Source organism: Phaenicophaeus curvirostris, chromosome 5 (assembly GCF_032191515.1).
Source record: "Phaenicophaeus curvirostris isolate KB17595 chromosome 5, BPBGC_Pcur_1.0, whole genome shotgun sequence".
NCBI lineage: Eukaryota > Metazoa > Chordata > Aves > Cuculiformes > Cuculidae > Phaenicophaeus > Phaenicophaeus curvirostris.
In genome coordinates, this window is record NC_091396.1 from 9,186,516 (window position 1) to 9,200,777 (window position 14,262).

The 14,262-nt window shown below is 43.1% G+C and overlaps 1 protein-coding gene across 1 annotated transcript in view; it reads left to right on the forward strand.

The window, feature by feature from the left end:
* Positions 1-3,253: 3,253 nt before the first annotated feature.
* Positions 3,254-14,262, forward strand: part of QSER1 (glutamine and serine rich 1) — a 45,598-nt gene continuing 34,589 nt past the window's right edge. The window contains exon 1 of the mRNA XM_069857498.1: positions 3,254-3,397. Within this exon, the coding sequence (XP_069713599.1) occupies positions 3,303-3,397 (95 nt within the window). The 5' untranslated portion in view covers positions 3,254-3,302. The remainder of the gene's footprint in view (positions 3,398-14,262) is intronic.

The following is a 14,262-nucleotide window of genomic DNA, read 5'->3' on the forward strand; positions in this document are numbered from 1 at the left end:
ATAAACTGCCCCTGGGAAAGATTCCTATTGGATTCCAGAAGAAATTTTTTCACCACAAGAACAGTTAAACACTGGAATAACCTGCCCAGGGAAGCGGTAGATTCCTCTGCATTGGACACTCTTAAGGCTCAGCTTGACAGGCTGCTGGCCACCTCATTTAAATTATCAGTCACCTAAAAAGGTTGGACCAGGTGATCCTTGAGGTCAATTCTACGTGACATTCTACAATTCTATGATTATGTTGTGGTTTGAGTTGAAGTAGGATCAGTTCCTGACTTTAACTCAGTCTTGCCTAAGTAATTTCGTTTTCTGAAAGCAAACTGCATGTTACCTGGATGTATCTGATCTTCAGTTTGCCTTACGGCATCAATTCAAGGTCGGTTTTGCTAAAAAGACAGTACCTGTTCAGAAACCAAATCTGTAAATGAAGTTACTTAGGAGAGACTGAGCTAGAGTCAGGGACTGATCCTACTTTAATTCAAATCACAACAGATTATTATTTAATTTCTGTGCAGCATCCAATGATTAACCTAAGCCACCAGCATGCAGGAGCTCAAAACAGCAAAGCAAGGGCTCAGGGCTGCCCAGAGGGAAACGTAGCCATAGAATCATCATGGAAACGCTTGGGTAGAAAAGACCTCTGAGATCATAGAGTCCTACCATACCTGTCTACTACTAAATGATATCTAATTTTTCCTAATGTCCAGTCTGAACCTCCCCTGGCACAACTTGAGGCCATTCCCTCTTGTCACATCATCTGGGAGAAGAGACCAACTCCCACCTCAGAACAACCCCCTCTCAGACAGCTGTAGACAGAGTTAAAGTCTCCCCTCAGCCTCCTTTTCTCTAGGCTAAACAACCCCAGTTCCCTCAGTTGCTCCTCATAACACTTGCTCTCCAGCCCCTTCACCAGCTTTGTTGCTCTTCTCTGGACACACTTCAGCACCTCACAGATTCATAGAACAGTTTGGGTTGGAAGGGACCTTAAATATCATCTAGTTCCAACTCCCCTGCCACGGGCAGGGACATCCCACCTCAATGTCCTTCTCATATTGAAGGGCCCAAAACCAAACACAGCATTTGAGGTGCAGCCTCACCAGTGCTAAACAGGGGCAGAATCTGGTCCTGCTGGCCATGATGTTTCTTATACAGCCCAAGATGCTGATACAAGAAATAGTTACTATTAGAAAAAAATTGAATATTTTTTATTGAAGCAAAAGTAGAGTTTAGCTTCATCTAAGTAATGATGAAACTGCCCAGGGAGATGGTTGAGTTGATACTGAAAATGCCAGCAAATAAGACTAATTTTGTGAATTTTAGAAAGCAAGGATCCTTTATCAGGCCAGGGCAACAGGAGGGAGTGATCTCCATCAGTTGTGTGCAAGGAGACAAAAGCTGATTATAGAATGTATTTCCCACTTACATACATATGTATAAATTTTCCCAGAAATCTTATGTATATTCTATTACTTTCCAAGGTCTAATTATAATGTTATTATGAACTTCACAATAGTCAAAACTCTTGCTAATTTGGAGCTGGCTCCAGCTCTCTGTCTGACCCTGCATTAGAGAGAGAGAAACACTGCAAACAGAGGTGATTACAGAAGAAGACACATCTGTTCAGCACAGATCATATGGAACAGAAGACATTATAATCCTCAAAGAATGAATAGTGTCTGGAAAAAAATGCAGCTTGAAATAAAACATGCTATCAGAGTGACATTCTGTCTAACTTTCAAAAAATTACAATTACTTAAATGAAACTTTACTTTAGCTTAAGTAAAAATGTATTCCACTTTTTGTAATAGTAACTATTTCATGTATCAGCATCTTGGCCTGTATAAGAAACAGTGTGGCCAGCAGGACCAGGGAAATAATTCTGCCTCTGTACTCGGCATTGTTTGGTTTTGGGCCCCTCACTATACAAAAAACATGGAGGTGCTGGATCATGTCCAGAGAAGGGCAATGAAGCTGGTGAAGGGGCTGGAGAACAAGTGTTAAGAAGAACAACTGAAGGAACTGCGGGAACTAGGATCAGTCCCTGACTCTAACTCAGTCTCGCCTAAGTAACTTTACTGTCTACCAGTACCTGAAACGAGGTTGTTGTGAGGGAGGGTGTTGGTCTCTCAGGTGATGGGATGAGAGGGAATGGCCTCAAGTTGTGTCAGGGGAGGTTCAGATTGGACACTAGGAAAAATTTCTTCACTGAAAGGGTTCTTGGGCATTGGCAGCAGCTGCGCAGGGAGGTGGCCGAGTCCCCATCCTTGGAGGTGTTTAAGACAGGTAGAAGACAGGTAGATGAGGTGCTCGGGGATCCAATTTAGTGATGGACAGGTATGGCTGTACTTCATGATCTCCAAGGTCTTTCCATTGATGAAGCTGGTGAAGAGGCTGCAGAACAAGTCTTATGAGGAGCAACTGAGGGAACTGGAGTTGTTTAGCCTTGAGAAGGGAGAGAGGAGACCTTATTGCTCTCTACAACTACCTGAAAGGACATTGTAGAGAAGAGGGAGCTGGCCTCTTCTCCCAAGTGAGAGGGGACAGGAGAAGGGGGAATGGCCTCAAGCTCTGCCAGGGGAGGTGCAGACTGGATATAAGGAAAAACTTCTTCACATGAAGGGTCATCGGGCACTAGCAGAGGCTGCCCAGGGAGGTGGCCGAGTCCCCATCCCTGGAGGTGTTTAAAAGACGGGTGGATAAGGCGCTTGGGGATCCAGTTTAGTGGCAGTCAGGAATAGCTGGACTCGATGATCCAAGAGGTCTTTTCCTACCTAGCGATTCTACGATTCTATGAAAGGGTTCTCGGGCACTGGCAGCGGCTGCGCAGGGAGGCGGCCGAGTCCCCATCCCCGGAGGTGTCTAAAAGACGGGCAGACGAGGTGCTCGGGGATCCGGTTTAGCGGCGGACCGGAGCGGTTGGACTCGATGACCCACGAGGCCTTTTCCGAGCCGGCGATGCCGCGGCGGCAGGACGGTGCCCCGGCCCGCCCCGAGGGTCGCTGAGGCGCTGCCTCCATCTTGCGGGCGCCGCCGTGGCCCCGCCCCGGCCCCTCCAACAAAGCGCTCGGTCGCCACCCCCCGCTCACCCCGCCCCGGTGCCGGCCACCCGCCGCCCTGCCGCCTCCCCCTCGGCCCGCCGAGCCCCGGTGCGCCCCGGCGGGGGCGGTGCATCCTGGGAAGGCGCAGCCCGCCATGGCCCCGCGCCCGCCCGCCGCGCAGCGCCGCGGCTGAGGCGGCACCGAGGAGGAGGAGGAGGAGAGGAGGGGGGTGGGGGGGGGGACGCGCCGCCCGCCGCCCCGAGGATGGACAGGAACTACGCGGCCGCCCCCAGCTTCGCCGAGACGCAGCCCGCCGCCTCCTGGGCCTACGAGCGCGGCGCCGCCAGCCTCAAGCCCAGGTGAGGCCGGCGCGGGGGGAGGCCGGGGCCTGCGGGCCGGGCCGCGGCGCTGGGGCCGGGCGCCCCCGGGACGGCGCCCCCGCCGCTTCCCTCCCTCGCCCTTCCGCTTCCCCGCTTCCCCGTCTCCGCGCGGAGTCTCCTCTCGGATCTCGCCCCGCAGCCGCTCGGTCCCCGCCGAGAGTTGTGTGTGAAGTTCCGGGAAGTGCGGGGGGAAAAAAAAAAAAAAAATACGGGCTGTCTTATTGGCTTCGGGTCGCTTTTGGAGCGTGGAAGTGCCGGCTAATGGGCGATTAGGGTGTTGTTATCGCCTGCGCCTCTTGGTGTATCTGGGGTTCCGATCGCCTTTAAAGCTGAAACGCCGTCCGGTTAGGTGAGGCTGGGGATGACTTCGCATTCGGTCCTGGAAGCGGTCGGGCGCGGATTGTGATCTGTCTGATAACGCGAGCGGCTTATCGAGCCCGTCTCCGCCCTGACCTCTCCGTGCTGCAGGCCACGGGGCTCTCCCGCTCCCCCCAGAGCTGCGTTGGGAGCTTTGGGGTTTTAGAAGGTGTGGTTACAGACTTCCAGTGAGGCAAAATTCGGCGCGGTTCTTGGTGAGGTGTAGAAGTGGCTGGTTTGTATTTTATTTCTTATTTCTGATCTGAAGAGCTGCCTTTACTATAGCCATTGAATCTTACTGTAGCCTCATCCATGCCGAAAACCCCATCAAAACTCGTGTTTTCCCGAGTGTGAATTAATGTCTTGCTTTGTTCTTATTAAGAAAAAATAAGTAATCTTCTGAAGTTTGTGACCAGACGCTCTTTTTATTTTTCTTGTTTCCACTTCAGTTATTCTCTCAGTTTTCTCCTGGATCCCCTCCAATTTATTGTCACCCTTCCTGAATTGTGGACATTGCGTTTTAGAAGCAATTAAGTCCATGATAAAGAAGAAGATAATGGGATCTCCCTGCAGTGTGAGCCCTTAGATTCCTTGTTTCACAGAGAACTGTGAGGATGGTTAGATTTTTTAAATTTTTTTTTTTGCCACAACCCTACCCCGTGAAGCTGTGTTTAGCCGGCTTGTCTGCAGAGTTGCCTACATGGCAAAACAGGCTCTCCTAGCGTTTTTTCACTCTTTCTTCCTAATTGTTGAACTGCTTTTGGTCATGTTGCTGTATTGTTTCAGTGGAAGCGAATGGCGTCCTTTCTATATTACTTCTGCCAGTTCTCATCTGTTGAGGATCATGCCATCTATTCCATGAGGAAACTTTGACTTTTCCAGGTCATTTAAGAACATGTAGTGGAAGGGCTAGAGTGGAACTCTCTGGGATCCTGGAAAAAAATACAACTGTGTAATGGTTACGTTTTATATTTTAAAAAAATCCTCTAGTTTCCAAACATAACTTTAATCTTTTTAATAGCTGCTGAATTAGTGCGACATTAGGCAAATTCCTTAATGAAAATGGCATGGAGAACATTTCCAAGACTAATACCATGAAGAAGCTCATCAGTTCAATGCCTGCTAACTTTACCAATGCAATTGTTAATCAAAAAAATCAAATTAGTATTACTGCATGTATTCTTGATCTGACAACACTTATGTTATGCCTTAGGAAGCAATGTCAACAAGGCTTTGCTTTCAGTTCTTAAAAGTTTGATCTGGAGGCTGTGTAGATGGTGATGAATGATAAGTTTTAAGTGTTGACTGAAATACTTTTTTTTTTTTTTTTTTTTAACCCTAGCAGAGGCTAGGGAAATGCTGTGAATTGTACTTTGTGCTTGAAGTTCTCCTGTACTGGGTTCCTGGAGTTCATATCATTTTAGTGAGAATTAAAATACCATGTCTTCAGCAAGATTGAAAGATTTGAACCATGTTGGACACAACAGTCTGGGCTTGCAGAAGTTTTTCTGGTTCCTCTATCGCTGATAACATTTGTCTTTGTACGGATGGAGCCGCTTGCTGGGGAATTGGGATGCTAGAGTCATGCCTATTGCTGCCATGGCTTGTACCAGCCTGGAAGCAAATTGTGGAGATAAAGATGTACTGTAAGGGAATAGGCTGTCAATGGTCCCAGCTCGTGTTACAGATGACCTCACATTTTTCAAAGTGGTCTTTTTGATTGTGGCTGACAGGTAGTCATCTAAACAGCTGAAGCTGCATTAGCCTGATGTGAAATTAAAAAAAAATGTCATGTTCATCTGGTACTTGCTTGAAAAGAATTCAGCCTTTAGGTGATGTAGATAACAATATTTCATTCAAATTTCATTTCATATTTGTGCTGTTGCAGGCTGTGTCGTGGCAGGCTCTGTTCCCTTTGTGTGGAGAGCCATGTCTGAGTTTCAGCTCATCAAAATGATTTCTTCTCCCTACAAGCGTTGCTCCTGTCTTCCTGTGCTTAACTTCAGCCATCTGGTTTTTATCCTGCTCCTTATTTCTTGCAGGCACTGTTTTGTCTGCGCAATGGCATTATTCTTATCAACCGAAAGGAAATATGTGGTGAAGTATTATAAGGACATTGCTACCAGGCCTGCTGTGACATAACTTTTCCCATGCAATAGGAGAAGATAATGAAACGGGGATGGGGAGCTGATGGAAGTAACTCAAATCACTGTGTTGACTGAGCAGAGACTGCTCCCACTGAAGAATGTACTTGGACAGTGCAGCCACAGTGGCCCCATAGCAGGGTGCTGAAGGTTCTCCTGTCCTCTGCATTCCCCAACACCTCTTACATAGGCTGTCAGCATCCTGAGGGAATTTCTGACAGTAGTATGGGCACACTGCCACTTTTTACCTATCTCTGTTGCTGTGGCATTGTTGAAAGCTAGACCCGTGTTGAATAGCAGAACCGTACATCATGCTTGCTTATTATTTGCTCAAGACGAACATGGTCTTCAGGTGAACGTGTGATGGTTTGAGAGTCTGTTGTAATTGCTTGGAAAGAGAAATGGAGATGGGTGATAAGGGATGAGGTTTCTGGTTGAGCACCTGCCTGACTTGTGGATGCTCCTAGGGTTTCATTCAGAGGAGGGCTTTTACTGGTGGAGGAAGCTCACTGTTCTCATTTGGGTTCTTGCTCTAAGACACAAATCTTGAGCTATATGTGATTGAATAACAGTCACAGTAAACTTGGTTGTTATTTTGGGCTTCATGGTGATTGCTGTGGTCTCTGATGTTTCTTCATGCCTGGTAGTCTTTGTCTATTTCTTCCCTACCCAAACATATGGGGTTTTATATAATTTAATTCAAGGTGGTTCTTTTCAGTCGATAACAGTGACATTTGGTTAGTGCAGGCTGTATTTATAGAAGCTAATCTAAAATAATGAGTTAATGATAGTTCATAGGCAAACATACCTAAATGAGATATTAAACTTTCATGATAAACGGTTATGATTTTTTTAAACTTTTATATTTAGTCAAACTAATGCTTATTGTAACAGCTATGATAATTGTGATTTAGATAAGGCTGAAATTTAAATTCTAATTTTTTTTTTTTTGTGTAGTTGGTGTGTTTCAGAAAAGCATCATCTGATGAAGTTGGTTTTACCTCTCAGAACGATGTTTCTTAAACACATTTCCTACAGAAAGCTCCCTATGGGGTGGTATTTCAAATGTTGAAAGGTAAAGCTTATAAAGGTTGAATGCATTTAGAACATTGGCTGTTAGAAGAACAGTTGCAGAAGAATTAAATGAACTTTATAAACATATAAAAAAAGGTAGGTCACTTCAAAATCTTACTAAACTTTCTGTTATGTTATATCTAAACCATTTACGCATACAGTCCATGAATGCCTTTCTGGGGCTTGCAAGCTTTTGTTAGTCTTCTTTTCTTTTTTTGTTTTTTCTCCTTAAACTTGTTTTAACTTGCATTCAGCACATGCTGGAAATAGCAGCTGTGGCAAAGATTGGCTGAACAGAGAGGCTGAATTCCTGCTCTATGCCCCTCAGCTTTTCACAGATGCAGGTGTATGGTCATCTTGTAAAATCTTTGCTAGAGTTTCAAAATGAGCCAGAGAGACTTGTTTGGAATTACATGCTGCTTACCTGTCTAATCTTTAATGACAACTTTTACATGAAGCATTTCAATCGTTAGGTGTCACTTTGACATAGAGCAATATGCAGAGGGGACAAGTTGAAACTTAGTCTTAGAGGATGCAGTTACATGAGATGGCTGAACTCACTGCCCAGGCTCACCGCTGCTGAAAGGGGCTGCCTTCCTCCCTTGCTTTGGCAAGGGGAGCTGTATGAGGAGCTGATCCGATTTGTTAAAATCCATGAGAAGACTAACCTGACCAAGAAGGTGAATGGCTTTCTCCTGAGCTGGAGAGCTGCACTGCTGTAGCTGTGCTGTCAGACAGGAACCCAGATGTGGCACCAGGGGACAAGCAGGGAGCAGAGCTGTAAGGAGTAAGCTGTGCGGCCTCATGAAGGGCTCTGTCCTGCAGTCCTGGGCAACTTTTTAGATGGGCTCAGCCTTGCCATGTCATGGCCTTCAGCGAGGATCCTGCCTAAACTGTACTGCCTGGTTCCCTACCAGCAGCACTCGTGTGTTACTTGAGCACTTGACCTCTCGAGGATGATAAAATGGTACTGGAGATGTGAGTCCTTTCCCATGGAGCCAACAACTTCAACACAGGTTACTGAGTATGCTGTTCTGAAAGAAAGGGAGTTTGTATTCTTCCATCTATGCAAAAAGTCAGTCCCATGTGTGTATCTTCCCTTTCATCCTATTAACTTTAATTGTAGGCATTTACTTTATAGCACCAGGGAACAACCTTTTCTGTTTGTTTCTTCTGTGCTTTGCTTACCTTTTTTTTTTTTTCTAGGAGGTGTTGATTCTGGCATGATGCTGTCATAGGAAGGAGGTTGTTTTTACAAAAATCTTTGTTTCCATCAGGAAAAAAGCACCTATGACTGGGTTATGTTCATTCTGAACAATACTAGAGCTCTTAGTGGGTGTATTTTCTTTGGATCTTTTTATTTGTTGTATTTACTTGAAGCTTTTGGAAATTTGCGTGTCAAAGGTTGTTTCGTATGATGAATGCCTATTCCATACGTTAAAAACCATACTAACCAAGCCAAAAACCAGTTAAAAGGCAGCACATTGGTAGTCTTGCTTCAGACCTTCCTTAGCAGCCTTAAGTGTGACCAAGATAACTTTGAGCTCCATGCAGGATTCAGCCTTGCCAGCATGGCATTTTTTGTTGTACCATGCAAGTGACAGAGAAAAGAAAATTCTTAGCATTTTTAAACAAAGGAAAAATAATGTCCTCAGAGAGGATGGAGTTCTTGGTCATTAAGCACTGGATTTACTTATCTTGCAGGGCAGATTCCATAGTTTTTGGGTTTACTTCTGCTACTCTTTGTCACCTCTTGTTACGTTACTTCCTTGTTTTATTACTTTGAAGGGACTGTTGGGGATGAATGGACACTTAACGTTGGAGCATCCTCAAAACCTTTCTGAGCATGGGTTATGAGAGGTAGGGACAAGAAGCTTTTATTCCTGAATCCCTGCATACTTGAATGTTCTTCTTCCAAAACAATTCAGCCAGAACCTACATATGTTTAGACAAGCTTTTCTTTGCCCTTGCTGCTATTCTTGTTTTTAATCTTCCTTCTACCTGCCCACCTCTGCTGCTTATTTAGCACTTGTAAGTGTAACCAATTCCAGGCAGCAGGAAGAAGACACCCTTTAGGCATCCTAATCTTAGAGTCGTAGTATTTACATAGGAGGGTACTGAGGAACATTTATTCCTTAATAACCTTATATGAATTATACTTGGGGCTGTCATACATCTAGATTTCATTGGAGATAGCCCTCTTTTTCACCTGGCAGCGCTGAAGAGTTTGAGGTCTCTAGGCCTTCATTTAGCATTTCCAGATTATCTGGCAACTTGTTCTGAAAACTTTTGGGCATCCAGAACATGCCAGATGAATGGCCAGTGCTGTTGCATGGTGTGCGTGCAGTCAAGCTGGTGTTCTGTGGCAATACTGAATGTACCAGCGTGTGCTGCACATGGCACTTTTTTTCTGACCAGGAAATCCTTTTCACAAATACGGCAGCTTGGTGTTTCACACCACATCCTGTTTACTTTCTCTCCTCTTCGTGTTAAAAATTCCAGTGCTAGACAGTGAATAATCCTTCAATTCCTATGTTCCTCCAGTTTCATTGTTCTCTACTGAGTCTGCCAAGGGTAGGGTTTCTAATAGTTTTTTTCTTGAACATTTTCTATACAGAGAGTGATCCTAGAATACAAACTCCTTGGAACTCTCAACTACAACCATTTAACAGCCCTCAGTTGTTGCTGGAACTGGTGACCTGGAAGTTACCGATGCTCAGTGCCACTGGAGAGCAGGGATTTTCTTCCTTTCCCCTCCAAAAAAGTTTCCCTTCTGTTATTATTTTTAAAAGAGAATACATTTTTTTTACAAATTAAAAGAATTTTTTAGTTGATGTACATACTGTTTTGATCTGTATTAATACTTGCTTAGACATCTGCGGAAACGTCAGGAAATCTTAAATCAATACCTGGGGCACGCTTAAGGAATTTGTTATAGGGCAAAGTTTTTCCCTTCTCAAAATAAATGCCATTTAGCAGTTACTATTCTTATACAGTTTCGAACAGTGCATGTTTTCTAGTTGAAAGCATTCAAAAGCATCTGAGTATGTATGGTATTTTCAGCTAGATAGTAACTGGTGACAGTGATGGTGGGGGAATGTCCTTGCAAGGTTAGAAATGTAAATTTAAATCTGGTTTGGGATGGAGAGCACTGGTGAAGAGAAGAGCTAAATTCAAGGACTATGCTAATTGTCCAGATAAAAATAAGGAGTAACGCCCTGTGATGTTTCCTTTAACAGGACTCTAGCTGGTGCATTTTATGATGAATTGTGTGTTATTAATATGGTAGATCTTTCTGGGCACACCTCCTAAATTGGCATAGAAGTGATACTAGTCAGAGGGATGCCTATTGATTGACTCAGTGAGCTCATATGAGCTGTTTCGCCCTTGTGCTGTGGTGTAGGATGGGGAAAACACTTTACTGGACATGTAGGCGTGCTGGATGACTGAGAGAATATTTAATGATCTTGAATGTAGGCTGTACAGATGACCAAAGATCACAAAAGGATAGTAAAGTTTGTGCTGTATGATTTAGGTAGTGAGTAGATGATTCGATTCCATGCAAGTTGTGTGGGTATGTAAGCCGTGAAGCCACTGATCTTCACAGGGATTCAGTATGTTGCATATTGAGTGCTTGGAAATGCTAACTTTGTGGAAGCTTAAGAAACCAACTCTTATTTCAGTTCCAAGCATTTGAAACTCGGTTGTGAGGACTGACCTCTTTTGTAAATCTGAGTGGATTAGTGTTTGTGCCTTAATTTCCCTGGATTAAGGAAGAAGGTATTTCATGGATTGTGGAACTGTAAAGTGTTTGGGATTTAGTAATGAAAAGAGGCGTTGCTCGAGATGCCTCTGTCAGTCATAGAACATACTTATTTGCACCTTACCTCTTTTGTGATGAATATCTCAACTTCTGCATTGTCTTTTCCATATAATTGAAAAATAAAAGGCTTATTATGGGATATCAAGCATTCCTAAAATACCCAAAGGTAATGTTCAAGTTTACTACAAAACGTGGCACTGTAATAACTGTGGGACAATAAGGGTTGAGAAGCATTTCAGTAGCTGAAGTGAATTCTATTGTTAATAAGGCACTGATGTGGCTAAGCTGCATCTTGAGATGCTCTGATGATTTTTGTATTTTGAAATAAAATTTTATTATTAAGAGTGAAATCTTTTTGTGTGTTTCTCAGCCAGCCATAATAGAGGATTATGCTGTGTGCACAAGCATTAATGCTGTGATGATCTTGAAGAGTTTTGATTATCTCCAAGTATGCTTTTGACAACGGAATAGCATTGCATATTGGAGAAAGTGCTAGGTTTCCATTACTCTCTGTTACAGAAATCTCTGAAAACATTAAGTAAAGCTCAGTAGGAGAGAAGCATTACTAATTAAAAAAATCACAGCTGTTGTCTTCATGGTGGGTAAGAGAACATTCTTTCATAGAGAAAAGAGACTAGGATAAATAAATGTAGTGACATAATAATCCAGTGCCTCAAAAGGTGAGAAAAGATGATTGCAGCTCTTTCAATGGTGTAAGCTACACAGAGCATAATGGATAGTAATTTTCTGCAGGGAGCAGTAGAGTAGAGGCTTTCAGGGAAGATGTGTGAGACCTAAAAACATTGCTTGACAAACAAATGGCTTAAAATGATTTCTCACGCTGCAGTATAAATAGCAGTTGTTAATTGTGGGCATATCAGTGTCTGTTTAGATGTGGGGAGTGACAATACTTAGTTAATGAGGTCATTAAAATTAGGCTTCAATATTCAGAGCAGGAGTGCTGAAATTTCCTCTCCAGACCTTGAGATCTTGAAAAGTACATCAGGAGCTCAAAAATGGTGTTATTGTAGAATAGTTTTGGCAGACTGTAGCTCTGTAGGAGTAGAAAAGAGGGGATGAAAAGCGGCTAAGTGGTAAAGAGCTTCTTAACACAACGCTTTATGGTCAGTTTTATTTACTGTGTTCAGATCAAAACACGGTGGCGGGTTTCTTTTCCTTGTGGGATTTTTTTGTGTAATCAATTTCAAGGAATTCCTTGAATAATTCCTGATAAGAAGCAGAGGGGTTTTCAACAGAAACCTGCCTTAGTGCTGCCAGCCCCATGTGCCCTGCAGGTGAGTGGCCAGAGCAACTGCAACAGCTTGGGGCCATCACACCCAGGCCCACAGCCTGAGTCCTGGCCATGTGGAGGGGAGCCTGAAAGCCTTGGATGCTGCCCCAGCCTTTAGGTTCCTGCTAGTGGGTTGGGAGCTTTAGAGCTTCTCATTGAAGTTTGAAGTAGTTCATATTTGGATTTTTAATTTTGAATTTCAAATACCTTCACCTCTTTTTTTCCACTCGTAGCATATGTGGGTTTTGTAAGCTGCGGAATTTCTTTTGGAAAGTTGCTTAGGTTAGGGGACTGAGAATTTTAGTCAAAGGCGAGAGAAGCAATAGCAGTATTTGACAATTCTGATTTAAAAAAAAACCAAACAACTAAGCCCTTTTTGTTAAATATACTGTGTTTCAGCTGCAGGTAACCTCAGCAAAAAGTGAATTTACACTGTATGCTTTGAAAGTTAGGAACATAAGTTAGTTTGTCTGGTCCCTCCATTGTAACTGAAGCTGAGGTTTGTGAGTAGCTCATTTCTCTCTGAATATTAGTTTTCACATACATAGTTTCATGATGTAGTTTTAACTGATTTTTATGTAAAGGGAATTACAATTGCCTTTGTTATTAAGAACTCCACAGGTTACTTAATTGGACAAGCCAGCACTTGCACTCAGGTATTGGAGTACCAGTAAGACTATTTTGGCTTTCCTGAAACAGTTTGGGGTTTTTTTTATTTTTAAAAGGATCAAGTGTAAAGAGTTCACATGTGTTAATATGGGAACAAAAAGGAGGTGGACATTCTTGCTGTACGACAAGTATTCAGGAAACTAATCACAGAAACAACACAAACTTCTGCTCATTCAGGCAGTTCCCTGTGTGTAATTTTCTGCCTCAATTTATTTCTTACAAGCTTCTCTCTCAGCTCCTAGAAAACAAGGAAGGAACAAATTAGCGTTTCCTCTCACAAGTACCTCGAGGCAGTTTGTGGTCCATGGCGTGGTGGTCTCAGTCATGCACTTGGATAAGATCTCCCCTCAGCCTTCTTTCCTCCAGACTAAACAGTGCCAATACCCTCAGCTGTTCCTCATAAGACTTGTTTTCCAGACCCTTCACCAGGTTTGTTACCCTTCTCTGGACATGCTCTAGCACCTCCATGTCTTTCTTGGCAGTGTGAGGGGACAAAAACTGAACATGACATTTGAGGTGCAGCCGCAGTTAATTATGCTTTAAAATATGTATTTGGTTTTATGTGATAATTCTAAAACAGGTCAGGCAAATGCTAAAGATGTATGCTGTTCCTAAAGGAAAGGTCTACGTATATTTTAAAATGAATTAATTGGAATGACGCTTTTCTTCTCATTTCTCAGTGGTGGACTATTTTTCAAGTACCATATTATTTTTTCTTTTGCTTTGTGGATACAATAACTGTTCTGGACTGTTAAATATTCTTGCTCTTTGTGCAAATGTCAGTTGAATCTTCAAATGTTAAGGATTGCCTTGTCTTGTATCGTCTAATGAGAAGATATTGGGAATTAGATTTTTTTTCCTGAACCTGCCAATGTTTGCAGGCTTTGAACCAACTTTGTTCCTGCTGCTTCTCTGAGGCTGGGAAATAGAGGTGAAAAAATATTGTATACATTTCTAAATAAACATTTTGCACTGAATTGAGTCTCTGAGCTGAACAGGAGTTTGTTTTCTGTTGGAATGAATTTCTGAAACATTTTCTGTACAGGCTTACTTTAACCTTCCAGAAGTGCGATGGCCTGTCCATGGGACAGGAGTGATTTGATGCTGTTAACAGTATTAATCATTGAAGTTCTGGCTTTCTGGACAAATCTCTCCATTCTTTGAGTCTGCTTCCTTAGAGGCAGTGTTTTTCTAAAATGCAAGATCAAACCCTTTTTTGGAGTAAATATGCCTACAACATTGTTTTTCAATTTGAATTTTATTCTGAGCTGCAGATAGATGAACCCTGGATGCTGGTTGACATCCTAGCCAGATTGTAGCACATGGTGAACTGCTTTGCTGTTAGAATGGGCAGCTGAAAGGCCGTTTACCCTCAGTTTTATCTGTATTAAATTCAAATAATGTTTCCAAGTAATACTCTTCCATTTTGACTCCTGGGACGATGTGAATAAAGGCAATTTAACAAAGATAAATATTTAAGCAAAAT